This window comes from Pan paniscus, chromosome 11 (assembly GCF_029289425.2).
Source record: "Pan paniscus chromosome 11, NHGRI_mPanPan1-v2.0_pri, whole genome shotgun sequence".
Classification (NCBI taxonomy): domain Eukaryota; kingdom Metazoa; phylum Chordata; class Mammalia; order Primates; family Hominidae; genus Pan; species Pan paniscus.
The window spans coordinates 58300787-58328599 of NC_073260.2; the positions used below are offsets into that span (position 1 = coordinate 58300787).

General features: G+C 38.9%; 1 protein-coding gene and 1 pseudogene across 6 annotated transcripts in view; one reads left to right on the plus strand and one right to left on the minus strand.

The window, feature by feature from the left end:
* Positions 1–27813, plus strand: part of LOC117978859 (contactin-associated protein-like 3) — a 239003-nt gene that overhangs the window by 133794 nt on the left and 77396 nt on the right. For 4 of the 6 annotated variants that reach the window (XM_055091856.2, XM_055091857.2, XM_055091858.2 and 1 more), the window contains exons 9-12: positions 2467–2610; positions 18553–18724; positions 23359–23465; positions 27106–27225. In XM_055091856.2, the coding sequence (XP_054947831.1) occupies positions 2467–2610; positions 18553–18724; positions 23359–23465; positions 27106–27225 (543 nt within the window). The remainder of the gene's footprint in view (positions 1–2466; positions 2611–18552; positions 18725–23358; positions 23466–27105; positions 27226–27813) is intronic. The other 2 variants (XM_055091859.2, XM_055091860.2) reach the window with 1 other exon arrangement.
* LOC129393075 (splicing factor 45-like) lies at positions 13025–17947 on the minus strand (annotated as a pseudogene).

Below are 27813 nucleotides of genomic sequence, written 5' to 3' on the forward strand. Positions count from 1 at the left end.
AAGAACATGTCAAAGATTTTGTTTAACTCATTAGTTTATGAGGGAATCAGTAAGATGTTACTGCTGCAATGATTTTGTGTATAATGTAAAACTGGCTTATTCCATGGGATGGGGTAGAGGAACCAGGAAGAAGTTCAATTGTATTTCTGCCAGACAAAATTCATTTGCATGTCTGTGGACAATAATCATTTGCCTGCTTTCAATTTTCTACAATTCACAGGGTGGTAAAAGAATTCAAAGAAGGGGCCAGGTGTGGTGGCTCACGCCCGTAATCCCAGCAATTTGGGAGGCCAAGGCATGCAGATCACGAGGTCAGGAGATTGAGACCATCCTGGCTAACAACGGTGAAACCCCATCTCTACTAAAAACACAAAAAAATTAGCCAGGCGTGGTGGCGGGTGCCTGTAGTCCTAGCTACTCAGGAGGCTGAGGCAGGAGAATGGCTTGAACCCGGAAGGCAGAGCTTGCAGTGAACCGAGATGTCACCACTGCACTCCAGCCTGGGTGACAGAGCGAGACTCCATCTCAAAAAAAAAAAAAAAAAAAAAAAAAAAATTCAAAGAAGGTAAAAGGCACAGAAACCTGCAGAATCATATAATCCTCCAGATTGTGTTTAGATTTACATTGAAGACATCCAGAATCTTGGTTGATTTTAAAGAATAATTTATTTCCTTACACTTTATTACTGCTTCTGTTTCTGTTTCATACATCACTGAAGGTTAAAAGGGAAAGCTAAAATATTAATGTTAATGTTTAATTTTTAAGAAGTACTACATTTGAAATGGTAATAATATTACTAATTTCACATAAATGCATGTTAGGAAGAAAAATAAATGAAGCATAGAGTCATTTTAATAATTTACAGGTTTCCCAAGACTATCAAGTAAAATGTTAACTTTATAGGAAAATTTCTGTTAGTCTAAAGTTTATTATAATATATGTAACTTCTGAAATAGTTTCAATCTTGGCCTAATTTTAAACTTCAGTGCAAAGTTAATTTAATAGGCCTCATGAAGCTAATCTTATTTTTAGCCCATTTATTGGCATGTATCTTTGCCATATTATCAGGTAAAAGAAAGCACGGAATACCTCTAGTGATTTTAAATACCTTAACATTTAAATTTACCATCAAAGACAATTCATTATGTTACCAAATTATTTGACAAGATTAATTTCATAATTACTACTAAGAATCATAATGTGGATGTGAGTGTAAATATATAAAAATATTGTACATATATAAAGTACAACTCCAGTTCTTTCCTAAGCATTTTTTATCAAATATTAAATAATCGCTTTTATTTTATTTTATCTTTTTGAGACAGCGTCTCACTCTGTCACCCAGACTGGAGTACAGTGGTGTGATCTCAGCATACTGCAACCTCCACCTCCCAGGTTCAAGTGATTCTTGTGCCTCAGCCTCCGAAGTGACTGGGACTATAGGCTAGTGCCACCATGCCCAGCTAATTTTTTGTTTTTTAGTAGAAATGTGGTTTCACCATGTTAGCCAGGCTGGTCTCGAACTCCCGACCTCAGGTGATCTGCCCGCCTCAGCCTCCCAAACTGCTGGGATTACAGGCATGAGCCACCATGCCCAGCGAATAATAACTTTTAAAAGACAGTATAATTATATCTATAATCATAATTTGTTAATTCAGAAACACACGAATATATGTTAAAGATTTTAACTAATCAATGAAGAAACCAGTAAGATGTTACAATCAGTTCGGAGGATAATTCAGAGTACTACACATACAGGCAGATAAGAAATGCCAAAATGAATTACAGACAGATATGAAATGGTTCAGTAAGCAACTGCACCTCGCCAGGCACAAGTCATTTGTATTTCTATGGGTACAAGTCATTTTGCATTACTATCAGTTTTCTACAGTTTACAGGGCTGTAAAATAGCTCAGACAGTGAAAGCAGGGTTTACCTTAATGGGTGCAGTAAGCCAGACATCCAGTGATCTTCCATTTCAAATCCTGTCGCACCCCATAAGTATGTGCAATTTTGTGTCAACTTTTTCTAAAAAAACCTTTTCACAATCATTCTTGATATATTTTTTATCAACTCACTTTCTTGATTCTTGTAAAATGTTTTTGTTAGATTCAGTAAAGCAAGTAAGTTTTGCATTTGAAGATTAAACCAAACTGTGTTGTTTTTATCCCATTGTAAAGGCTTCTACTGTATATATTTGATAATTAAATTCTAGTTACTTTAAGCAAATTACCAGAATTTGTTACAGTGATTCTTCAGAAAGAGTAATATTTTTATTCATGTGTTATTTTCGTAATAAATGAAATTTTTAAATTAAAGATAGGTGGTTAATTTTTTTTTCAGTGATACATGAACATGTAAATACCACTCTTCTCTGACTTATTCAGTGATCTGAATCAAATTGTTTTCAAGTGTTTACAGAGCTCATAATTTAGAGTTGTCTCTGACTGATTGTATTTCCTCCAGGTGCTGGATTAAACGATGGGCAGTGGCACTCTGTGTCCTTCTCTGCTAAGTGGAGCCATATGAATGTGGTGGTGGACGATGACACAGCTGTTCAGCCCCTGGTGGCTGTGCTCATTGATTCAGGTGACACCTATTATTTTGGAGGTAAGAGAAGGCAACTGAATGACACTGGCAGTGGAACCACTTTTTATCTTTATTGCTTTGCATTTTGAGTCTCTAGTCAAATTTAAACCAAGTTGATACTAAGAAATAATTTATCTCTAGCCATGAAATTAATACCTTTTGAGTTTGTAAAAAACATGAAACATTTAATCAATGTTTCTTCCCAATACAAAAGTAAGTATCTGCAGAAAGTTTACTTGCTGTTTAAATAACTTCATATTTTCATTTAACATTAAAAGAAAAATATATTTGAGCTACATGTAGTAAATAAGTGGAAACTTTCAAACAATATCATAGTCATATCTCTACAACAGATAAATCCATTTATACTTCTAACAGTTAGCTCATAAAAACAAAACAAATCGTACTGTCTGAAGTCATTGGCTTACATAAAATATTACTTATATATTTAAGTCTACATCTAAATCTATACTATTGAATCATTATTAGTACACAGCTCAGTTTATAGATAGATGGATAAATATTTTTTACATGGAGAAGGTGTAATAGGAAATATCATACTGATTATGAAGTACTTTCAAAACATTGACAATGTAAACAAATATTAATTAATAGGAGACAAGCATATTAAATTAATCCAGTATAATTGGTGTTACACTGGTGCAAAGTATTGAATGTTTGCTTCCCCACACCAGATTCACATGTTGAAATCCTGACCCCAAAGTCATGGTGTCAGGAGGCTTTGGAGGGTAATTAAGTCAGGAGGGTGGAGCCCTAATGAATGGAATTAGTGCCCTTATAAAAGAGGCCCAAGACAACTCCCTTGCCTTTCCTGCCATGTGAAGTTATAAGGCGAAGACTGTGGTCTGTGAAGCAGACACTGCATCTGCTTTGCCTCAAACTCAGACTTAGACTTTCCAGCATCCAGACTGAGAGAAATAACTGTTTGTTGTATAAGCCACTCTGTTCATGGGGTTCTGTTAATAGCAGCCCAAACTGACTATGAGAACTCATACTGCTAAAGAAATGGAAACAAGTGGATCTTTTGATTATAAAGGAAGTTTGGATTTTTTTAAATTAAAAGAACCACTAGGAATAACAGCAAAACCCTGCTATGTATTCTAGAATGCTCCTGTGAATCCAAAGATTATGCTTTTATATCTGGAAACCACAGTTAAGAGAAACAATCATGTGAGAAAACTTATCACATGGGGGCATGGATGCCTGTACATTACAGCATTCTGTTATCATCCCATATCACCACATATATGATAAGAAAACTCACTCTCAAGTAAGAAAGTTTTCAACTAGGTACGAAATTCCATGCTGGACACAGATACAGAGAGCCACTTGCACTGTACCTAAACACTGAAGTGTTACTGAGGTAACTTAATTACTTGTAATTCTCACTGGAAAGGTAAATATATTCAGCCTTTCTTAGTAATAAAAATTGTATGTAAACAGAAATATAGACCTAGTAATAGAAGACTTGTTATATACATGCAGTCCTATACATTGCATTTTACCTCATCAGTATTTGTGGTATTTCGCAAAGAATATATACTTTTCCAAATATACAGCCACAGACATTCAAAGACTTCACTGAGCTGTCCTCTGGCACACAGGTGTATTTAATTTGTTAAAGAAAATTAAAATGGCCTGAGGTATCTCTGACCAGACAAAGCCTTGTAAGTGGCCTTAACTTTGCTTGATTTACCAATATAAGCAAAACTTAACTTGAGCTATTTCTTGTAAATGGCTTTAAAAATAAAAAAAGTCAAACTTAAGGCTAACCAATCAGAAGCCAATTAACTTATATAACTAGAGACTTTCCAGCAGGATCAACCAAATAAGGCAATTGTATAACTACAACCGGTGAAAAATTTGCTACTATATTTACCTTACAGAAGCTGTCCCTTTTTGTTCCCTTGAAAGGGTCCCTGAACCAGTTCCCATTTGAAGCTGCTTCAACAGTGATTCATGAATCACTGTTAGCTCAAATAAACTTTTGTGCCTCCATTTACCTTTTATTAATGGATACATTTATATCTGTAGTTGGATGCTTTTTTCCTCTAAGCAGACACAAAGTAAACCTGAAGAGCTTAAGATTTTTATTTATTTATTTATTTTTATTTTTTGAGGCAGAGTCTCGCTGTGTCCCCCAGGCTGGAGTGCAGTGGTGCGATCTTGGCTCACTGCAAGCTCTGCCCCCCAGGTTCATACCATTCTCCTGCCTCAGCCTCCTGAGTAGCTGGGACTACAGGCACCCACCATCACATCTGGCTAATTTTTTGTATTTTTAGTAGAGACGGGGTTTTCACCATGTTAGCCAGGATGGTCTCGATCTCCTGACCTTGTGATTCGACCGCCTCGGCCTCCCAAAGTTCTGGGATTACAGGCGTGAGCCACTGTGCCAGGCCAAGATTTTTAAAATTAGTTAATGCCTTGGTGTATCTTGAGTGGATGATAACATAGGAGTCCTCAGAAAAATGCAGCCATGCCCGCCAGCCTTTTCAGAAGAGCGAAGTTGGCTTAAGGAATCATCATCGGTCCAAGATTGTTAGTGATCTGAGAAATTTCATGTGCTGAGAATGATGCCAAATTAAGGGTTTCCAAGTATGAGTACCAGGATACCTCCTATACCTGCTCTCAGCCATATGTGGTGTCGACAATTGCCTCTAACAAAATTTTTCCAAACCAAGTAGAAGAAAACAGTAAACGGAACAGAGATTTATTTTTTATTAGGATGGGACTGAAATCTGTCACTCCTTCAGGATGAGGGCTGTAATCTGTGTGACAGAAACAGATGACAGAGTTTGATCCACACTACTTTGTTTTCAGAACTGCTAGCCCAGATGGAATAGGTCCAGAAAGAAACTAATGAAATAAGCAATAGAAAATCTCAAACATTATAGTCTTTGACAATGTATATTCATATATAATTCCCATTTCCTACAGAAAATACGTGATGCTTCTCTTTTTTTTTTAAACTTATTTTAGGTTCAGAGGTATACATGTGCAGGTTTGTTATATAGGTAAATTGCATGTAATGGGGGCTTGGGGTACAGATTATTCCATCACTCAGGTAATGAGCATAGTACCTAGTAGGTAGTTTTTCGATCTTCACCCTCCTCCCACCCTCCACCCTCAAGTAGGCTGTGGTGTCTATTATTCCCTTCTTTGTGTCCATGGTTACTCAATACTAAGCTCCCACTCATAAGTCAGAATACATGGTATTTGGTTTTCTGTTCCTGTGTTAGTTCACTTTGGATAATGGCCTCCAGCTCCATCCATGTTGCTACAAAGGACATTATCTCATCTTTTTTATGGCTACATAGTATTCCATGGTATATATGTACATTTTCTTTACGCTACCGTTGATGGGTATTTAGGTTGATTCTATGTCATTGCTATTGTGAATGAACATGCACGTCTGTGTGTCTTTATGGTAGAAGGATTATTATTCCTTTGGGTGTGTACTCAATGGGGTTGCTGGGTCAAGTGGCAGCTCTGCTTTAAGTTCTTTGAGAAATCACGAAACTGCTTGCTGCAATGGCTGAACTAATGTATAATTCCCCCAGCAGTGTATAAGCACTCCCTTTTCTCCACAGCTTTACCAGCACCTGTTATTTTTCGCCTTTTAAATAATAGCAATTCTGACTGGTGTGAGATGGTATCTCATTGTGGTTTTGATATGCATTTATCTCATGACTAGTGATGCTGAGGAGTTTTTCTTATGCTTGTTGGCCACATGTATGTCTTCTTTTGAAAAGTGTCTGTTCACGTCCTTTGCCCGTTTTTTAATGGGGTAGGTTTTTTTTTCTTTCTTGTTAAGTTCCTTATAGATTCCAGACATTAGACCTTTGTCAGATGCATAATTTGTGAATATTTTCTTCCAGTAGGTTGTCTGTTTACTCTGTGGATAATTTCTTTTGCTGTGCAGAAACCCTTTAGTTTAATTAGGTCCCATTTGTCAACTTTTGTTTTTGTTGCAATTGCTTTCGGTGTCTTTGTCATGAAATTTTTGCCATGTCCTGTGTCCAAAATGGCATTTCCTATATTTCCTAGGTTATCTTCCAGGATTTTTGTAGTTATAGGCTTTACTTTTTTGTTTTTTTTTGTTTTTGAGACTTTAGAGTCAGTCTCACCTGTTGCCCAGGCTGGAGTGCAATGACACGATACAGCCTCAACCTCCCAGGCTTAAGAGGTTCCCCCGCCTCAGCCTCCTGATTAGCCTGGACTACAGGCACATGCCACCACATTCAGCTAATTTATTATTATTATTATTATTATTATTATTGTTTGTAGAGACGAGGTCTCGCTATGTTGCCCAGGCTTGTCTCAAACTCCGAGGCTCAAGCTATCCTCCCACCTCACCCTCCCAAAGTGTTGGGATTATAGGCGTGAGCCACTGCACCTGACAGGTTTTACATTTTATTCTTTAATCCATCTTGAGTTGATTTTTGTATATGGTGTAAGGAAGGGGTCTAGGAACTGCTTATGGTTAGCCAGTTATCCCAGCACCATTTATTGAATAGGGAGTCCTTTCCCTACTGCATGTTTTTGTCGACTTTGTTGAAGATCAAATAGCTGTAAGTGTGTGGCATTATTTCTGGGCGCTCTATTCTGTTCCATTGGTCTGTGTGTCTGTTTTTGTACCAGTACTATGCTATTTTGGTTACTATAGCCTTGTAGTAGAGGTTGAAGTTGGCTAACGAAATGCCTCCAGATTTGTTCTTTTTGCCTTGGATTCCCTTGGCTATTCAGGCTCTTTTTTGGTTCTATATTAATTTTAAAATAGTTTTTACTGGTTCTTTGAAGAATGCCATTGGTGATTTGATAGGAATAGCATTGAATCTATAAATTGCTTTGGGCAGTATGGCCCAATATGGTTAAAAACCATATTTATTATTCCTATCCATGATTATGGAACGTTTTTCCATTTGTATGTCATCTGTGATTTCTTTGAGCAGTGTTTTGTAATTCTTCTTGTAGAGATCATTCATCTCTCTGGTTAGCTGTATTTCTAGGTAGTTTATTCTTTTTGTGGTCATTGCGAATAGGATTGCATTCTTGATTTGGCTCTCAGCTTGCATGTTGTTGGTATATAGGAATGCTACTAATTTTTGTACATTAATTTTGTATCCTGAAACTTTGCTGAGATTATCAGATCGAGAAGCTTTTGGGCAGAGACGATGGGGTTTGGTAGGTACAGAATCATATCATCTGCAAACAGAGACAGTTTGACCTCTTTTTCTCCTGTTTAGATGCCTTTTGTTTCTCTCTCTTGCCTGATTGCTCTGGCGAGGACATCCAGTACTATGTTGGGTAGGAATAATGAGAGACGGTATCCCTGTCTTGTCCCAGTTTTCAAGGGGAATGCTTCACATCTTTTGCCCATTCAGTATGATGCTGGCTGTGGGTTTGTCATAGGTGGCTCTTACTATGTTGAAGTATGTTCCTCCAATGCCTCATTTGTTGAGGGTTTTTAACATGAAGGGATGTTGAGAAAATAACCTGATGCTTCTCTAGAGACAAATATATGAAAGCAAACAACATTTCATGAAGGAATGAGGAATATTTTGTGGCAGCAAGAATGAGAATGACTCTCCAAGATGCCCTGGAAACTGAATATGTTACATCACATAAGGGATTTTGCAGATGTAATTAAGGTTGCAGACCTTAGGAGGTGATCGTGATTCATGCAGTGGGCTCCATGTAATCACATGAGCACTTAAGAGATTTAACTCTGGTTGGAGGCAGAAGAGACACAGAAGAGAGGTGTGGGTGAGGGGAAGCCAGAGAAACTAGAAGCAGGAGAATGACTCTCTGCACCATTGCTGGTTTAGAAAATGAACTGGGCACTATGAAGAGCAATGCAGGCAGCCTGACATTGCTGAGAGGCCCCAACTACCAGCCAGTGATGAATTGGGACCTCACTCCTACAACTACAAGAAGTTGAATTCTGCTCTAACCTGTATGTGCTTGGACACACATTCTGCCCTAGGGCCTTCATAAGGAGCCCAAGAGCACCTTGATTTTGTCCTTGTAAGACTATAAGCAGAGTCATCAGTCCAGCCCTCCCACACTTCTAAAGTGAGAGATAATAAAGAGAGTGTTTTAGTAATTTGTTACAGTGATGATTAAAAGCTGATACACATTCCAACCTCCATCAGATCCATTTACAGACATTCCCATTCAGTTCTAAACCCTTGGACAATGGCCAAAAAAAAAAAAAAAAAAAAAAAAAAGGTTTCCTCAAACACACCCTGAGAATATACTGAAAAAGATTACATATATATATATATCTTATGTGGTGGCCCACGCCTGTAATCCCAGCAATCTGGGAGGCTGAGGCCGGCGGATCACCTGAGATCAGGAGTTGAAGACGAGCCTGGCTAACATGGTGAAACCCTGTATCTACAAAAATACACACACAAAAAAAATTTAGCCGGGCATGATGGCAGGTGCCTGTAATCCCAGCTACTTGGGAGGCTGAGGCAGGATAATCACTTGAAAAAAAAAATATATATATAAAAATATTTTTAAAAAATATATATATATAAAATATTTTTTAAATATATATATGACCAAAGAGAATAGTTTCAACAGAAAGTCAAAATAGCCAACACAGTTTCTGTGTTTTGTTTTGTTTGGATTGTGTATGGCCTTCGAGTGAAGTAACATACATGATCATGAACCATATAGGGACACAGTGACAGAAATGGGAAGGCTGATCCATGATCATATATGCATACATAGATACACTATGGATTCCAAAGTCCCATTTGACCTGAAAGTGTGAGAAGAGCCCATAACCCATTTGAAACAGATACACAGCAACCACAACCCAAATTGTATATGCATAAGTAAAGTTGTCCTTATTTCAGAGATGATATTATGGATTGAATTGTTTTCCCTCAAATTCATATGAACTCCAGAATGTGACCTTGTTTGGAGATAAGATCTTTGCAGAGGTAATCAAGTTAAAATGAGGTCATTAAGGTGAGCTCCAATCCAATATGACCAGTGTCCTTATGAAAAATGGAAATGGAGGTGCAGAGACACACAGAGAGGGAAGACGCTGGGACAACATGCAGGAACAACGCCTCAGGAAGACAGAGGCCTAGAGTGTTACACCTGCAAGGCCAGAGCTGTTTACTGGGTTCCTCCCTGACCCCACCTCCCACCTGGGGCTGAACCCGACCCAGACCTTACCACTCACTGCTGCTACACTGCCATAAATCCCTTTTTCAAAAAAATTAAAATATTTATTTGACAAATAAAAATTCTATATATTTAAGGTATACTATGTGACGATTTGATATAGGTATACACTGTGTTCTGATTACCACAGTCAAGTTGATTAACACATCCATCACATCACACATAGTTACCATGTCGATGGCAGAGGGCAGTGAAGTCATTGAAAATCTGCTCTCTTACCAAATTCCAGGTAAATAACACAGTATCATTATGTATCACCATGCTGGATCATCATGCTGGATCCCTTTTGTTTCATGGGGTTGTATCACCATGAAACAGTATCACCATGCTGGATCCCTTTTGTTTCATGGGGTTGTTGAAAAAAGACTACAAATTAAGGACTGAAATGCATGTCTTCCAGATAGGCCTAAATAAAAGATCACACTCAGGAACCGATTTTAAATAGACCACCCTTTATGGAGCTTCCCTTCATCATTGTGCCCAACGGAATTTAACAGTGCGAAATGAGTGCCGTTACCTTTTCCACTGCTTTATGTGCTGGTTTTATTGCACCATACAGGTATCCCTAGAGCCTCGGCTCCTCTGGAGCATCTTATTGATTTCCCACTGCCCCATGAAGAAAGGCCATGCTTTGCCCAAAGTGACTAAATAGTTTTACTCAGTCGGTTATTTCAACTTATTTTTATTGCCCAGTAATGATGCAGTGAAACATTTTACCAAGTCAGGGAGCGCATCAGCCTTTCCTAGACAATAATAAACAGAATATTTGCCAGCTCAGTCAATGATTGAGTACAGCCAAGAGACACTGCAGCCTAAGAGAGGGCAGTCAGAGTGGGGAGGTCACAGAAGGGTGCAATAAATCTTCTGCCCAGGGATGTTTACTCAGAAAGTCCTTGGTCATTAGAAATGTCATTTAACTCTGTAAATAATAAGATACATTTGCTAATCAATGCTTGAGGTGCTTCTTGAGAGTATAGTTTTGCATTTTACTGTTTTTTTTTCCAGAATCGTTTTAAAATTATGTTGGAGACAGCACAATATGAAAGTAAAATTCGGCCAGGCACAGTGGCTCACGCCTGTAATCCCAGCACTTTGGGAGGCCTAGGCGGGTGGATCACAAGGTCAGGAGATCGAGACCATCCTGGCTAACACGGTGAAACCCCGTCTCTACTAAAAATACAAAAAAAAAAAAAATTAGCTGGGCGTGGTGGTGGGCGCCTGTAGTCCCAGCTTCCCAGGAGGCTGAGGCAGGAGAATGGCATGAACCTGGGAGGCAGAGCTTATACAGTGAGCTGAGACTGCGCCACTGCACTCCAGCCTGGGTGACAGAGTGAGACTCCGTCTCAAAAAAAAAAAGTAAAATTCATCCCTAAAATTGGCTGTCAGCATGGAAATTATAAAACTCATTTTCTAAACTCTAACAGTCCTTCAGAGCAAACTTTCCAAGAGCAACTGTGAAAACAGACAATGTCAATCTGCAAAGTTTCTGATTGTTTTCTTTCCTCATATTCCGAGGTGTGCATATGTGCCTCAAATTGTATTAAAACATTTGCTATAGATGACAGATTTTATAACAAAAAACAAATAAGCCAATATATCCAAGACCTATCATTTCAAAAGTAAAATATTTAGGAAGCACTAAAAGGGATAAGAATGAAAGTACTATTCATTTTTTTAAGTGATACTAAATAAAGTTGATTACAGAAAATGATTTGTCAAAGTATAAATATAGTATCACCTTTAGGGTTTAAATTCTACAGGTGAGATTATTCAAGAGCCCATTTCCATAAATATATACATGCTAATGTGAGAAATGCTTTTGAGTTATTTTTATGCATATCATAATTTTATTCATTTTTACTGTGAAATAGATCATATATGTACAGTTAAAAATATTGCTAATTTTTCAAAAGAATGTATATATTGTTACATGAATATACCACATTTTGTCAGTTCTATTGTCCCATTTTGCTATTGTTAGGCAATTTTCATTTTTGCTTTTAGATTTGCTTTATAAAATTTAGGAGGGTGGTGTTTCGTTGTTTTGCTTTTTTTTTTAGACAGGGAGTCACTCTGTTGCCCAGGCTGGAGTGCAATGGAGCAATCACAGCTCACTGCAGCCTCTGCCTCTCCAAGCTCAAGCACTTCTTCCATCTCAGCCTCTGGAGTAGCTGGGACTGCAGGCCTGCACCATCACACCCAGCTAATTTTTGTTGTTGTTGTTTTTCTTCGTATTTTGTAGAGACAGAGTTTTGCCATGTTGTTCAGGTTGGTCTGAGGTGATCCACCCACCTCAGCCTCCCAAAGTGCCAGGATTACAGGCATGAGCCACCATGCCCAGCCTAAAATTTAGTTTTTAAAATATTCTTAACATACCTAGTTTTCCCAGTGAATTTTGCATTCCTTGTGTGTGCTTTTGTAACTTTATTTACCCGTCTATATAGTAAACTTCGGGAAACACCAGCTCTAACCACCATGTTTAACAGCATAAGCTGGTTGTTAAATTTTACTGGTGTATATAAACCCAAAATAGATCATTTCTTCACATAGAAACAGCCTTTGGTTCTGCTAGTATTCATTACTCATTTTAGTAATTTAAAGACCACATGACCCAAATTCTTCTTGAATGCTGTGCAGTGCACTGAAAGAGACTAATAAGCCCTTTTCTGTTTTCTAAGCAAATTTACTTCTTGGGATATTTCTGTTCATACGGTTTCCTGTGACACATAGCATCACTAAGAGTCAAATAAGTGAAACTGAAAAGATTAAAATTAATCCTGTAATCCAGTTTTAATAATGAGTTCATTTCATTATGTTTCTTTTTCCTTTCCATTTGTTTTATACTGGCCTGGAGAAAACAGGCTTGATGGATAAAATCCACAGTATTTTCTTCCTAACTAGCTTATATATTTAGAATGGCCTGAATATGTACAGCTGCAGACACTAACTTCATTCCTACAGTATAATATCTACCAATGATTGAAACTAGTCAGCTGCACATTTTATTTATTTATTAAAAAGGATTTGGATTTTTATACAATATTTAAAAACCACAAAATGAAAAGGGATCAATCAATGTATACCTTGGAGGTCCTTCCAAGAGTCTCAGTATCTAACAGCCATGGAGGCTGTGACCTTTTTCCTTCTTTTCTCAGCCTGCTTGTCATTTAAGGGTCACCAGAGATGACTCATGCTCTAGTTCTTAAAATCAAACTTGTTCCACCAAATCCAAGATGCTGAATTTGTACAAATGTAAAAACATCCTCTTGCCACCTGTCCACCAAAATACCTTCTATTCAAGTGAACAACAGCTTTAATTGCTGACTCAACTCTCAAATTCTAAAAAGGTCTGTACTGCTTCATCATCAGGGACACCAAGAATTTCACATATCACACATTTTCTAACTTTGCCATATTTTTCATGGCAAAATTGGGAAATACCATGGACTTTATCCATCAAGCCTGTTTTCTCTGAGCCAATATAAATTGACAATGGAAAAGAAAAAGAAACATAACAGAATGAACTCATTATGAAAACTAGATTAACTATACTCTTTTCAGTTTCACTTATTTTATCCTTAATGATGCTATGTCTCATAGGAAACCATATCAACTGAAAAATATGTCATCACACATTCTTCTCTGGTTTCAACTTCCAAGTCTTCTTCCACCTGCCCTTCACCAACCATGTTCCTTAGTAGGACCACCTTAGTAGGACTCAAGTATTTCAGTCAGTGGATTTGTACCTGATCTTTCAATGCATCTTTCTCTGCGGCGTCGCCCACGATGATCTTGCCGCCTGATTTGCTAGTCTTCCCCACCGGAAAGGCGTCTCGCAGCCCCTGCAGGTGCTCCCCGAGGCCCCAGCCTTCCCGGAAGCCGCGCTTCTGCATGATGTTGTGCGCCACCGTTCCCACCACGTTAGCGAGGAAGGAGCTGCTAGGATGGTTTGGAGATCTCAGTCTGTCCTGTTCCTCCTTCACTGGGGGAGGAATGGCTGCTTTGGAAGACCATGACTGAGGTCTTGAATCCTCTTCATAAGGAAAATCTCAGGGTGACTCTTGGTCTTTCTCTACCAGAGAAGTGGGAGGGGCAATGGCAGCTCCACCCTACTACTTTTCCTCCTCTCTCCCTCCTAATCTTCCCCTTCATCAGAATCTGGATTTGGTCGCCTTGATCAGAACTCCCCTAATTTCTTGCCTGTCTTCAGGCCTCTTTTCCCTTTCTTCTATTTCCTTTCATATTTCTAGCTCCTGCTGTGTCTGTCTTTCCTCTCTTTGGCACTTCACTACTTTCTCATAATCATAAGGGAACATAGGATCATATTCGTCAGCTAAGGGAATCAGAACGTCCCCTGCAAAAACCCACTGGGAGCAGGATCCTTCAGCCCAGCTGCTGCATGCCGTGGTGTGTCCCCAATTTGCAGGTCATCTGAGGAGCCGCCTGGCCTTAGGTCAATGACTGGCAAGAGCTGCACTGTTTCTAACTTTGGCTCTTTCCCTGAGTGAGAGCTGCCTTCCTCACCTGAAGCTGAGACTGCAGAAGTTTGACGTTTTGGAACCAGCCTTCTGCTTTTGAGTCAGTGGTCTCCACTCTCAGGCCATCGTATGGGGGCATCTTTTTTTTTTTTCAATTTAATGTTGCCCTGCTGACTCTACCCATGGGTAGCCAGGTTAATATGAAAAAATGAAGAAGAAGAAAAACCCACCAATTTCCTGATGCCAGATAAATGGAAAATGTTATTTGCACCAAAGAAACCTTGAGAGACTTGGAACAAATCACTGGTGGATGTGGATTTCTGGATCTCACTAGATTTATTTTAATAGAAAGTTTAGGCCAGACGCGGTGGCTCTCACCTGTAATCCCAGCACTTTGAGAGGCTGAGGCGGGTGGATCATCTGAGGTTAGTAATTCAAGACCAGCCTGGCCAACATGGTGCAACCTTGTCTCTACTAAAAATACAAAGATTAGCTGGGCATGGTGGCGGGAGCCTGTAGTCCCAGCTACTGGGTAGGCTGAGGCAGGAGAATTGCTTGAACCTGGAAGGCAAAGGTTGCAGTGAACCGAGATGGTGCCACTGCACTCCAGCCTGGCAACAGAGCGAGACTCTGTCAAGAAAGAGAGAGAGAGAGAAAGAAAGAGAAAGTCTAATTTGCAGATGCAGACTTATCTTCTATACTGTCATTTGTCCATTCTTTTTTTTCTGGTCTGTGATTTCATCTTTTTGAAGTGTTTTTCAAGCAGCACTCTATGGTTGCAGGTTGTGCATATAGCCTGCATTTTTTTGCATTCATGCCTGAAATAGAGATTGACTGAAGGTCAAATTCTTTTAAACTTACCTTTATGGAATCTTTCTGCTATTCAATGCCATGCCTCCTTCCATGATATTGAGAATACAAAATTGACTGTTGTGTCGCCAGTCCTCACATCTTTCTTGTAGGAATCTGCTAGACCAAGAACTTGTGGCAATACTGCATTGAAGTCTGTCACTGCAATAACACACAGTGACAATTTTCTTGCCAACCTCATATGCTTACACAAGTGAAAATAACCGGGCTAAAATTTTCATGGGTCTTAATATCTTTATTTGTTTGATTTCATATCCATGCAGTACTTTATGATTAGAATTTGTCCTGAAAGTTTCATAACTTTTTGCAGGACACCTGGATTTATTTTAGTTTTTTTTTTTCTAACAGAGTTATTGAATTCATTTTCTTTTAAGAATAACCTGGCTGGGTGCTGTGGCTTATGCCTGTAATCCCAGCATTTTGGGAGGCTGAGGCAGGTGGATCACGAGGTCAGGAGATCAAAACCATCCTGGCTAATATGGTGAAACCCCATCTCTACTGAAAAAAAATACAAAAAAAAAAAAAAAATTAGCAGGGCGTGGTGGTGCGTGCCTGTAGTACCAGCCACTCGGGAGGCTGAGGCAGGAGAATGCTGTGAACCTGGGTGGTGGAGCTTGCAGTGAGCAGAGATCACACCACTGCACTGCAGCCTGGGCGACAGCACGAGACTCAGGTCTCAAAAAAAAAAAAAAAAGATAACCTAAGTTATGTGTCAGGAAACACCACATGGTGAAAGAAAGATTAGCAGAACTGTTGATATTCCTATAATTCATTACTGGAAAATATTTCTTGAATTAATAATCCTCTTAATTCTTAACTTAATGTGTTTATTTCTTAATGATTAGTGAGATGCAGTAGAATTATACAAAGTTCACTCTCTATCCCATTCTTCAGAAGGTTCTGCTGTACCATTTAAACTTTTATTTCTTTTGTAAATATAAAAATATAAAAGATTTTAGTCTTCAAACTTTTAAACAAATATGGTGTTAAATGTTAAACTTCCAAGTGTCTGTGAGGTTATGTATAGTTTCAATAAGCTAAAAAGAAGCCTTAAATATGAGGGAGGCTTTTACTTTAGGAATCTAAAGCAGAAAATATTAAAGTTAAAGAGATAAAGCTTCAGTTATTAAAATAGAAATCTAAACACAACATTTAATTTTTATGGAACTTTTAGGGAGGAAATAAGAGTACAGGCATTGAGAGGTGCTTCATTTATTCCAGTAAGAGGAATCTTCATTGACTATTTTTTGAAATTGTGCTAGTGATTAACAATATAAGGTCAAAGAGAGGTCAATGAAAAACACATAAGTACAAATTCTATACTTCATTTTTTTCATTTTAATGAACACTGTAAAGAAAACTCAATCCTCTAGTGATAAATATTGATGTATATTTACTATAATCTTTGGAGAAAAGGGTATTTGCATGGACTGAAAGTGTCATGCCAAATATTAGGTTTAATACCTAATATTTGAATGATTGGGAAAACAAAATAAGAAATTGTATCTCACAAGTTTGAAAGAGACAATACTTACAGAATCAATATAAGCAGGCTTCTTTTTTAAAATAAGGCAAAGGATAAAATTTTTAAAAGCTATATAATTTCATAATATACAATTAAATTAATTATTAATTCAATTTCTCTTGTCATTGGCATTACACCATTATGAAATGAGGTGCCTCTTTCATATTTGTATGTTAAAATTAAGTATTCATTTAGATCAGAGGTAGGCAAATCACGGTCCATGGCATATTATATAAGCCCAAATGAATAATTGCTTTGTATTTGTATTTTTATTTTTTTTTAATTTGAGATGAAATCTCGCTCTGTTGCCCAGGCTGGAGTGCAGTGGCACCATCTCGGCTCACTGCAAGCTCCGCCTGCTGGGTTCACGCCATTCTCCTGCCTCAGCTTCCCGAGTAACTGGGACTACAGGCACCCGCCACCAGGCCCAGCTAATTTTTTTTTTGTATTTTTAGTAGAGATGGGGTTTCACCGAATTAGCCAGGATGGTCTTGATCTCCTGACCTCATGATCCGCCCGCCTTGGCCTCCCAAAGTGCTGGGTTTACAGGCGTGAGCCACCGCGCCCAGCCCTGCGTTGTATTTTTAAAGGGTTATAACAAGAAGGACATGCAACAGAGACCAGGTGTGACCCACAAAACCAAAAGTGTTTACTATCTGCGTTTTACAGAAAACCTTTGCAGACTCCTGACTTAGACAAATGCCTTATGATTTTATTCTGAATTAATATGACTCTTTCTACAAACAGTTGTCTTTAAATACAAAGATTTTACAATTATTGTGTTTTCTTTAACTAGAGTGTGTACTTTCATCCTTTTCCTTTTCAAACTTAGAGTTCCATTATTAGGTTATATATTGTAACTCAAGGGGGTGGGAGTAAGTTCAAGACACTACTTTCCTATATGCTTGGACTGGTGTGGAGTAATACTGCTTACATCAAAGTCAGGCACTCACCACTGCTTCTTATAAGTACTGTTCTTGTTTCACAAAACAAGCCCACATAGTAAAGGGAAGTGATGTCATAAGCATTGCCATTTGTAATTTAGGTGAAATTAGCTGACGGTTGTAGTGAAACTTTTAATATTTAACTTCTAATATTGGAAATAATCAAATGTCTATTTTATCTCTTTCTATTCATAGAACATTCTGGACTGCAAATTTTTATCCTTATGTACCCTAACAGTGTGTTATGTCCTGTTACTTTTTGTGTTGTTGTTAACATTAGAATTTAATCTTTAGTTATATATTTGACTAAAGTACCTAATACCAAAGAAAGTGTTACTAGAAAAGCAAATCTAGATATTTCCGCCCAGTCAGTATAAAAAAATACGTTTTTAAATACTCCCAAATATACATATGTCGCAACGCACAAAAACACCTATAGGGTAGATATTTAACATATTTTAGATAAATGGTAGTACACAATTATATTTTCAGGTAGCATTTTTCACACTTCACAGCATATCCTAAATAAAATTTGGGCTATGATTTCATTTATTTTAATTTAACCTCCACTTTAATTTTTTTCACTTATACTACATAATGCTAAAATGCATGATTATTTCTTAGATGAGATTTCACAAAAGAAGCCAAACCTCCTTTCACTTGGTTGGGAAATAATTCCTGTTATAGGATTTTTAGATCTGAATTTTCCCCCGTAATTTCTTATTCTGAATTCCAGGTATTACCTTAAATTTGATCAGTTCTAACCTTGCCCCTTCTCACCTCTCTAATGAATGGTGAAGCTCATCGCATCATACCGATGTCCATAAACAAGCGGGAGCAGCAGTCTTCATATAGCAAATACTGTGGAATAGTTTTGTCATAGTTGTTGCTTTTGTCCTATTTTTGTCTTCATATTCAGGCTGCCTGGGCAACAGCTCTGGCTCTGGATGTAAAAGCCCCCTGGGAGGGTTTCAGGGCTGCCTAAGGCTCATCACCATTGGTGACAAAGCGGTGGATCCCATCTTAGTACAGCAGGGGGCGCTGGGGAGTTTCAGGGACCTCCAGATAGACTCCTGCGGCATCACAGACAGGTAAGGGCCATCCTAGGTCGCTTTAGCTTGCCTGTTTTCAAAGTTGAAGAAAGCAAATGTAGACAGCTGGAAAAAGGCATTCCGTTCTCTTTTTTGTTGTTGTTATCTTTCGAGAGGGAATGAAATAGTCATAATTACTATGAGGATTAGAAAACTTCATCTTGGCCGGGCGTGGTGGCTCACACCTGTAATGCGGCTGAGGCTGGCTGATCACGAGATCAGGAGATCAACTTCATCCTGGCTAACATGGTGAAACCCCGTCTCTACTAAAAATGCAAAAAATTAGCCAGGCATGGTGGCGGGCGCCTGTAGTTCCAGCTACTCGGCAGGCTGAGGCAGGAGAATGGCGTGAACCCGGGAGGCGGAGCTTGCAGTGAATGAGATCGTGCCACTGCACACCAGCCTGGGCAACAGAGCCAGACTCTTCTCAAAAAAAAAAAAAAAAAAAAGTTATATCTGCATCTGGTAGAACTTTCAAAACCTGCCTTCTTCATGGAGTAAATTCAGTTAGTCAATTCTGTTTTAAACATTAACTGTAAAATTATCCTCTCTGGCTAAACAGGTTTTAATTTATAACTCACAGTTAGTGACATACTAAAAAAACGCAATTACTACTAAATGAAAAGTTCATTCATATGGACTTTATTTATTCAGCATGGAATAATTTCCCCCTGTGAACATTCTGTTGATTTGTAGGAAAAATGAATTAATTCAAAGATGAGGAGTATATGAAGTGTAAGAATTTGTCAAGTACCTGTCATTCTTGACCTTGAGATTTGAATTCTTGGCACACAGCTGGGACTGCATTTACATCTCAACACCAGCTCCAGAACCCCACTCTGTAGTCGTGGGAAGGGTAGTTGGGAAGGTTTCTGACCATTTTCTCACTTAATATAATCCCAAGTTGCTCAGCTAACTAGCCAGGGAGCTCAGCTGTCTCTGAGTTAAGGGGTAATGTCCCATGGGCCCACACTGTGAGTGACAACAGCTGTCAGCTCAACTGTGATGCAAGTGTGATTTTCTTCACTTGTATGACATTATTTTGATACCTTGTTAATTACTCACAAAATATGATCCATTTGCAGTGTTTCTGTTATGAGATATATATCGTGAGGCTGCCTCTTTTCAGAGATGATCCATGTTGCCTGCTTTGTGCATGTAGCTCCCAAAGTACAAAACTATTGTTTTTACTGTTATAGGCTGTTTTGTTTTAACCTTAAAGTCCCAAGAGTTACATTGGTGCCTAACTTGGTCTCTAAGATCCCACATTTTAAAAAGGCCTCCAAATTGTACCCCAAAGTTACTTGTAAACATTCTCAACTAAGCATGTATGTGTGAGCCACACTTAAACTTCAGCCATTATGTGTACAATAATCATTGCAGATAAGGGTTTTAAGAAAGCACTTTTAAATTATTTTCAAATAGGGCTACAAATAAAGGCTATTTACTATTTCATTCCCAAAGTCAGTAACGTAGAAGACTAGCTCCTCTGAGATTATTTTGAAAACCTGAATTTTATAAAGCAATAAAATTAGAAAACTTTGGGGACACAAAATGACATCCTACAGAGTTAAAATTAAAGACCTTTGCTGTTCCCTTTACATAAAGTTTTGAAAACCTGAAAATACTGAAAATTCACTTTTAAGTATCCTGAAAACAGGCCTGTAAGCATCTATCAGCCTTTCTTTGTTGTTGTTAACAAACAAACAAACAAAAATCTAATTGTATTAGTCTGTTCTCATGCTGCTAATAAAGATATACCCAAGACTGGGTAATTTATAAAGAAAAGAGGCTTAATGGATTCACAGTTCCACATGGCTGGGGAGGCCTCACAATGATAGCAGAAGGTGAAGGAGAAACAAGACACGTCTTATATGGCAGCACGCAAGAGAACCTGTGCAGGGAAACTCCCCTTTATAAAACCATCAGATCTTGTGAGACTTACTCACTGTCATGAGAACAGCATGAGAAAGATCTGCCCGCATGATTCAGTTACCTCCCACAGGTTCCCTCCCATGACACGGTGGGAATTATGAGAACTACAATTCAAGATGAGATTTGGGTGGGGACACAGCCAAACCGTATCACTAACTCACAAAGTAGAAACATATGTTACTCAAATACCAGACCTAAAAATCCTACTTAGGGACGGATAAGGGGTATGAAGTTATCTTTTTTAGTCAAAATTGTAAGCTACGCAAAAAATAGCAATGGGCACTTTGGATGACAGAGTCACAAATAATGGATGTTTATGTTTGGATAGGTGTTTGTTTGTTTGTTTGCTTGTTTGTTTTTTTGAGACAGAGTCTCGCTCTATCGCCCAGGCTGGAGTGCAGTGGCACGATCTCGGCTCACTGCAAGCTCCGCCTCCTGGGTTCATGCCATTCTCGTGCCTTGGCCTCCCGAGTAGCTGGAACTACAGGCGCCCGCCACCACACCTGGCTAATTTTTTGTATTTTTAGTAAAGACGGGGTTTCACCATGTTAGCCAGGATGGTCTCGATCTCCTGACCTCGTGATCCACCCGCGTCAGCCTCCCAAAGTGCTGGGATTACAGGCGTGAGCCACCACACCCGGCCAGGATAGGTTTTAACTTCTTAATCACCTCTTAAATCAGACTCCTATACTGTTTTAAGGTTTGCCCTGTATACCACATGGCAGAGCTTCCAATGGAGTCCTGTGCTGCGTTCCAACTGGGGCTCCCTGAGCAGGGAGGCCTCCGTCACCTCCTCACCTGGCTGTGCTGACCAGGCTGCTGACCCCACTCCTGCCCTCCCTCTGCCATCTTCCCCTCTGTTGGTCTTCTGCATGCTAGCTACTTCCTCTATTATTTGTACTACATGTAAATTTTTCACAATTGATGTTGTGTTTAGTTGAAGAAAAATAGTGTATACATGTTGATAGTCTCTAGATCACTTAAATAGTTCTTATTTCCAAATATTTTGAACTAAAATTATTCTCTCCCTGTTGATATCAAACAGCAGTGGTTTTTAATGTTTTTTAAAATTTGTGGAATCTTCAAGTCAGGTATGATCTTAAGATGCTCCATTATATTAAGAAGGAAGGGGAGGAGGGGGAGAAGGATGTGGGGGAAGAGGAACAGCTGCTCTTTTAAAAATGGTATGAGGGTGGGCCCCCACCCCAGCCAACCTTGCCTGTCACTCTAGCTCCCCCTCTTCTGATCAGTTCACACAGGCTTTTCCATGCCTTGGCCTTTGAAATACTTGAAAAGTTGTGATTCTCATGGCCCCTAACTCTTCTCTGAATGCAGACTAAATGCTCATTAACACCATGTAATTATGGAAGTCTTGGCCCTGAGCTGGTGGTGCAGTGCTGGAGAGCCAGGATAGGGGGCTGGGGGCATGGGGAGGGTAGGGAATGCTGCGGATTCTTCCCAGCCCCTCAGGTTCCCCTCAAAGGATCTCTCCAGAGGCCAAATACAGGCCCCTGGGGCTTTCTGTCAACTTCATACCCCAGTTCTCTGCTGGTCGTCCTTCCACCACAGCCAGGAGGCCTGTCACAACCTCCCAGCCCCTCTTCTGTTACTTCTCTGGGTCCCATGGTGAGGGGCACTTGGGTGCTCCCCGCCTCTGCTGCTCCAGCATGGACTATGATGTCCCTCACGGCCTGGAAGGTCAGTGTCCTTTAGAATCTTCACTCTTTACCAGGTCCTTAGCTGTGTACTCAGCAGTGGGAGACAGCGGCCAGAGGCTGAGATCCAACCCTGCTCAAGGCAGAGGTGGGTCATGGTATTCAGGCCAGGCCTCCAGAAGATCACACTACCTCTTGGTGACACTCTGTGTCAGGTGCTGGTCAGTTTCCATAGTGTACCCTGCTCCCTGTTCCCCTAACAATCCTGAGAGGCAGGCATGCTAGGCCCCCAATATTATAGTGGGTGGCAGCAGATTCCAAGAATTCTGAAAGTGTGAGACCTCCAACTGTTCTTTTTCAAGATTGCCTGGTTCAGGGTCCCTTGAGGTTCCCTATGAATTTTAGGATGGATTTTTGTTTTCTGCAAAAAAAGGCATTGGGATTTTAATAAGAATTGTATTGAATTTGTGGATTGCTTTGGGTCATATTGACATATTACCAGTGTTAAGATTGCTTAAAAAGCAATAACCGACTGCTTATTGCAAATCTAAAAGGCGACAAGGTGACCTAAATTAAATGTTCTTCAAAATTTCTGAACCTCTGTCACTATGTGACTGAAGCTATTTCTGTTTCTTTCTTCTCCCCTCTGTATCTTCCTCCCTGTTTCCCCTTCTTTCTTTTAAAAATGACCACAATATAGTAATGGAGCATGCCATATTTCATAGTTTTATGTATGTAATTGGTTTTGCTAGCCACATGTCAAGTTATTGTGTCACTTGGGACAAAGAAAAAAAGAAATGTGTTGAAAATTCAGCTGTCACAGAAACCTAATAATCAGCTGCATGCTAATGGATATATTTACCTAAAGTTTGTCAATATAATTAGAGAACCTTGATGGCAGACCCAGTAATCACGTCATGTGGGATTATCTTGCGTATGCTGCTCTTTCACATTAACCTGTTTTTGGTTAACCTGTTTTTGGTAAGACACTTATTTTTTGATGATTGAAAAAGGGAAACAGCAGTTGTATCTGTTTTCTTTTAGGTGCTTGCCCAGCTACTGTGAGCATGGGGGCGAGTGTTCCCAGTCGTGGGACACCTTCTCCTGTGACTGTCTGGGCACAGGCTATACGGGCGAGACCTGCCATTCCTGTAAGCCTCACGCCTCCCTCTCGTTTCTGTCAGCATCTCTTTGTCATTTCATTTTGATTAGTTGTTTATATGTATCTGCATATTTGCAATCATGCAAACACATCAGAAGAGATATTTCAGCATTCAATTTCTAGTTTACTTTTAATCCACCTTATTTAATACAAGGGTGTTGAGACAGTGCACAGAAATACGTGGTACGCATAGGATTGAAAAAAAGAAACTGGCAAGCAATGGGGAAATAAGTCTAGGAAAATCAGATATAGTAAAAGGTAGAAACTAAATTAAATTAAAAATGCATGATGTTAACAGCTTGTTCCATTACTTGAGTTGGACCATAATTTTAATTCTGAGAATCTTCTCAGTCAAAGAAAGGTGGAAAAACAACCCCTTGCCAGGCTGTCAATGTTACATTTAAGGTATTTAAAGATTTTTTAACAATCACTGGGATGATGCAATCATGGGATTGTACATGGTAAGATTTTTGAAGAGGTAATGGGATATCAGCTAGAAACTAGAGGACCTTTAAGATCTCTTACAATGACTGTGATTTTCTTTGGTGGTGGTGATGATGATTGTAAAGTGAATAATTGTAAAAGTATTAATGTATTGAGTACTTATGTCAGCCCTCTGCTATTGCTTTGCATATATTAACTCATTTAACCCTAAAGCAGCTGGAAGAAAGTACTCTTATTATCTTCATTGCAGAGTTGAGGACAGAAAGAGGTTAAGTAACTTGGCCCCCAGCTAGTTTGTGGGAAGATGAGGAGTTGAGCTAAGGAGGTTGGCTCCACAGCCTTGGCTCCAGGATGCCTGATTGGTGGTCCATGCACCAGCAGCACCCACAGCCCCTGGGAACCTGTTGCAAGTAAAGACTCTCAGGCCTTACCCAAACCTACTAAATCAGAATCGCTGGAGATGGGGCCCCGAGTCTCTTGTAACCAACCTTCCTCATGCTTCTGGTAGACATTTAAGTGTAAGAACAACGTCTAAGGGATGGCATATTCTAACACTTCTCAACTGCCTCTGCCATATTAAAAATCATCTGTCTTTACTGAAGAATCACCCTCTGTGAATTTCAAAGGCCATGCCGTTTTATTGACCTCTAACCTGTTATAATTAGAACATCACAGAATCTGAAAAGCCTTTTTTTTCCTATTTGTTTTTAACTTTTAGAGTTTTCTTTCTGTATATCTCTACTGACGTTTCTGAGCAACTTCTCCTCAGGAATATTTCGCCCATCCCTGGGTCTTCAAGGAAACAGAGATGCAAAGTCCTCAGTTCCACTTGCTCATCCTGAGTTCCTAATTGAAACTTTTAAGAACTCTTCCGTGAGACATTTGATTTTCACAAAAGCCACAGGAGAAAGGCAGGCTGTGGAGTGTTAAAACCACACTTCATACATGCAATGAGAATTCTGCGCTCCCAGTCCTGAGGTTCTGTAAAGGATCTGGGCAAAAGAGGAGACAGTCCAGGAGTGACTCTCACAGATCGAAGCATGAAGTATGATTTTTGTACTAGAAGGGTCCCTGTTTATAAAGCTGTGACACATTTTCTTTTTTTTGTTTGTTTGTTTTTTGTTTTTTGAGACGGAGTCTTGCTCTGTCGCCCAGGCTGGAGCCCAGTGGCATGATCTCAGCTCACTGCAAGTTCTGCCTCCCAGGTTCACGCCATTCTCCTGCCTCAGCCTCCCGAGTACCTGGGACTACAGGTGCCCGCCACCACACCTGGCTAATTTTTTGTATTTTTAGTAGAGACGGGGTTTTGCCATGTTAGCCGGGATGGTCTCGATCTCCTGACCTTGTGATCCACCTGCCTTGGACTCCCGAAGTGCTGGGATTACAGGCATGAGCCACCATGCCCAGCCGCTGTGACACATTTTCTAGGAGTTGAGTGGCCTCTCACATCAGAGGCTGAATGTCTTGATAAGGTCATAGAGTTGGTGCAGGGACCACATCTTTTACTTCTGTGTATCTTTCATCCTCCAGGCATAGTATCTTACCTAAAAGCAGAAGCCTAATCTTGTGTGTTACCTGGAAAATTTATATCCGCCACCACACTCAGCATTGTCTGATTGCATTTAATGCTGCAATTAATCAGTTGAGTTATATTAGTCCATGGTTATTCACTGCAATCAAAATATAACTCCAAAAACTTCTGAGGGAAAATATCAGGAGATTGAAAAAGTATTTCAAGTGTCAGTCTCATCTAATAATTGACGGCTATAGGTAGAAATTTGCCAAGCCCACAGTCATTCACTGTGAGACTAGACTGCCACACCTCGTTGAATAGGTTATTTTGTATTTCTAATTGTATAACATGTATCAATTATGTGCAACTAATTGTATATAATTATTAATTGTATATAACTCATTGTATATAATTAATTATACAATTAAAATCAATTGTATTCAATTAATATATACTATACATTAATACATGTATACATTATCATTTAAAAAGCCAAACAGTTCACATAAAGCACAAGTTCTAGTCACTTTCCTCAATATTTGTCTCCATTCCAAACCTAGTCTGTGCCCTATATTTAAGTATTGTTATTAATTTGAGTGAATCCTACCAGACATATACAAATATATGTATCTATTTAAATCAATATGCCATAAGTGGCAAAAAATAAAGATTAACAATGTCCATCTCCGCAGATATTAATTCCATACCTTGTACTTGGTAAAACATTTACTTGCACAAATGAAAATATTCAATTATGCTAGAGTAAATTTACATTATATAGGGATATCTTTCAAAAAAGTTTCTCTCCTGTTTTGAATTTCAGCTGTCTTGAATTGTCACTTGCGAAATACTTAGGGACGTTTCTTTTTTAAATCAGCTTTAATTATTTTTTAATGACGAGAAGTTGATAGCTTATAAATTCTATTTATCTCTTTAAAATGCTCATTCATATTGTTTTAAAGGAAGCAAAGGGTATAACTGCCGCATAGCTTAAGAAAAACTTTACAGAATGCTTATGGGAAAATACCAGATTATTTAGGCATTTTAATGTGCTTAGGTATTCAGTTATTACAGGGAGAATGAGGGTTTCTTCCTTAATTATAGAGTTTAATTCTGAGGTATAGTTGCCATGAGTTTGAAAAGAACCATGCTTCAATAGCACGCGGAATTCAGATTCACAAAGTTTTCCTCTCGTATCTCTTCAAGTGTTTTACACTGTGCTTCAGAGTTTGCATGCTTTCTTGCCTAAAAGCAAAAGAAAACATTTATGTAGAGAAAGTACAGTCTCTAGACATTGCCAAAAGATTGTCTATTGAAGATAGTATCACATTCCCACTGTAAGCACATCTTCATGTTTGAACACCAACACAATCTTTCCTTCTTCCTCAAAATAGAAATACACTGTGACCGAATATTTATTCAGCATCTAACAACATCCAACATTTGAATGTATTTTGACTAGGTAATTTTTTTCTCCTTTGTTAATAAAAATAGATTTAATTTTTTAAATGTCATTTTTCTTGCATCTCATCAAATATACTGTCATACACTATAAAAATGATGTTGGGTCATATGTATCACATGTCTGTAATTCAGAAATGCAAACCTTTGGACACTGACTCAACATCTGGAGATATTTTTTCTGGTTCTTATGGCTGGTGTTCTCCTACAGCTCTCTACGAGCAGTCTTGTGAAGCCCACAAGCACCGAGGGAACCCATCTGGGCTTTACTCTATTGATGCAGATGGAAGTGGCCCCCTGGGACCATTTCTTGTGTACTGCAATATGACAGGTATGTTGATAATCGTTAGATGCATAGATCAGAATAGACCAAGGAGAAATTTACCTAGTTGGCAGCATTATTAAAACATGCAGTTTGATAGTGTGTACTTGCTAAGTAGAAGCATTAAATATGTATTTATTAATTTTGTTGTCAACAAAATTTTCTTGTATTTCTTGTTTGCCTGGGTTGGATTATAGGTAAGATTCAATGCTCTGCCAAGGCATCTCTCTAGCTCCTACACTCCTCATAATACATCTGTTCATGTGCATCATGATAAAATACAAACCTCTGATTCGGTGATTTACATGCTTTCTGTATTTAGAAAAAACAGAGGTGTTTAAAAATGCTAAGAAATAACATAGATATGTTAATGTTCTATGTGCATCTTAAATAATTTAGTGATTTTTATGGCATATAATTTTTTCATAACCAAAGAAACTTGATTATTTCTCATGCTTTAGATATTAGAAATGAACACTGCTTGGGCTGGGCATGGTGGCTCATGCCTGTAATCTCAGCACTTTGGGAGGCCAAGGCGGGCAGATCACGAGATCGAGAGATCGAGACCATCCTGGCCAACGTGGTGAAACCCCATCT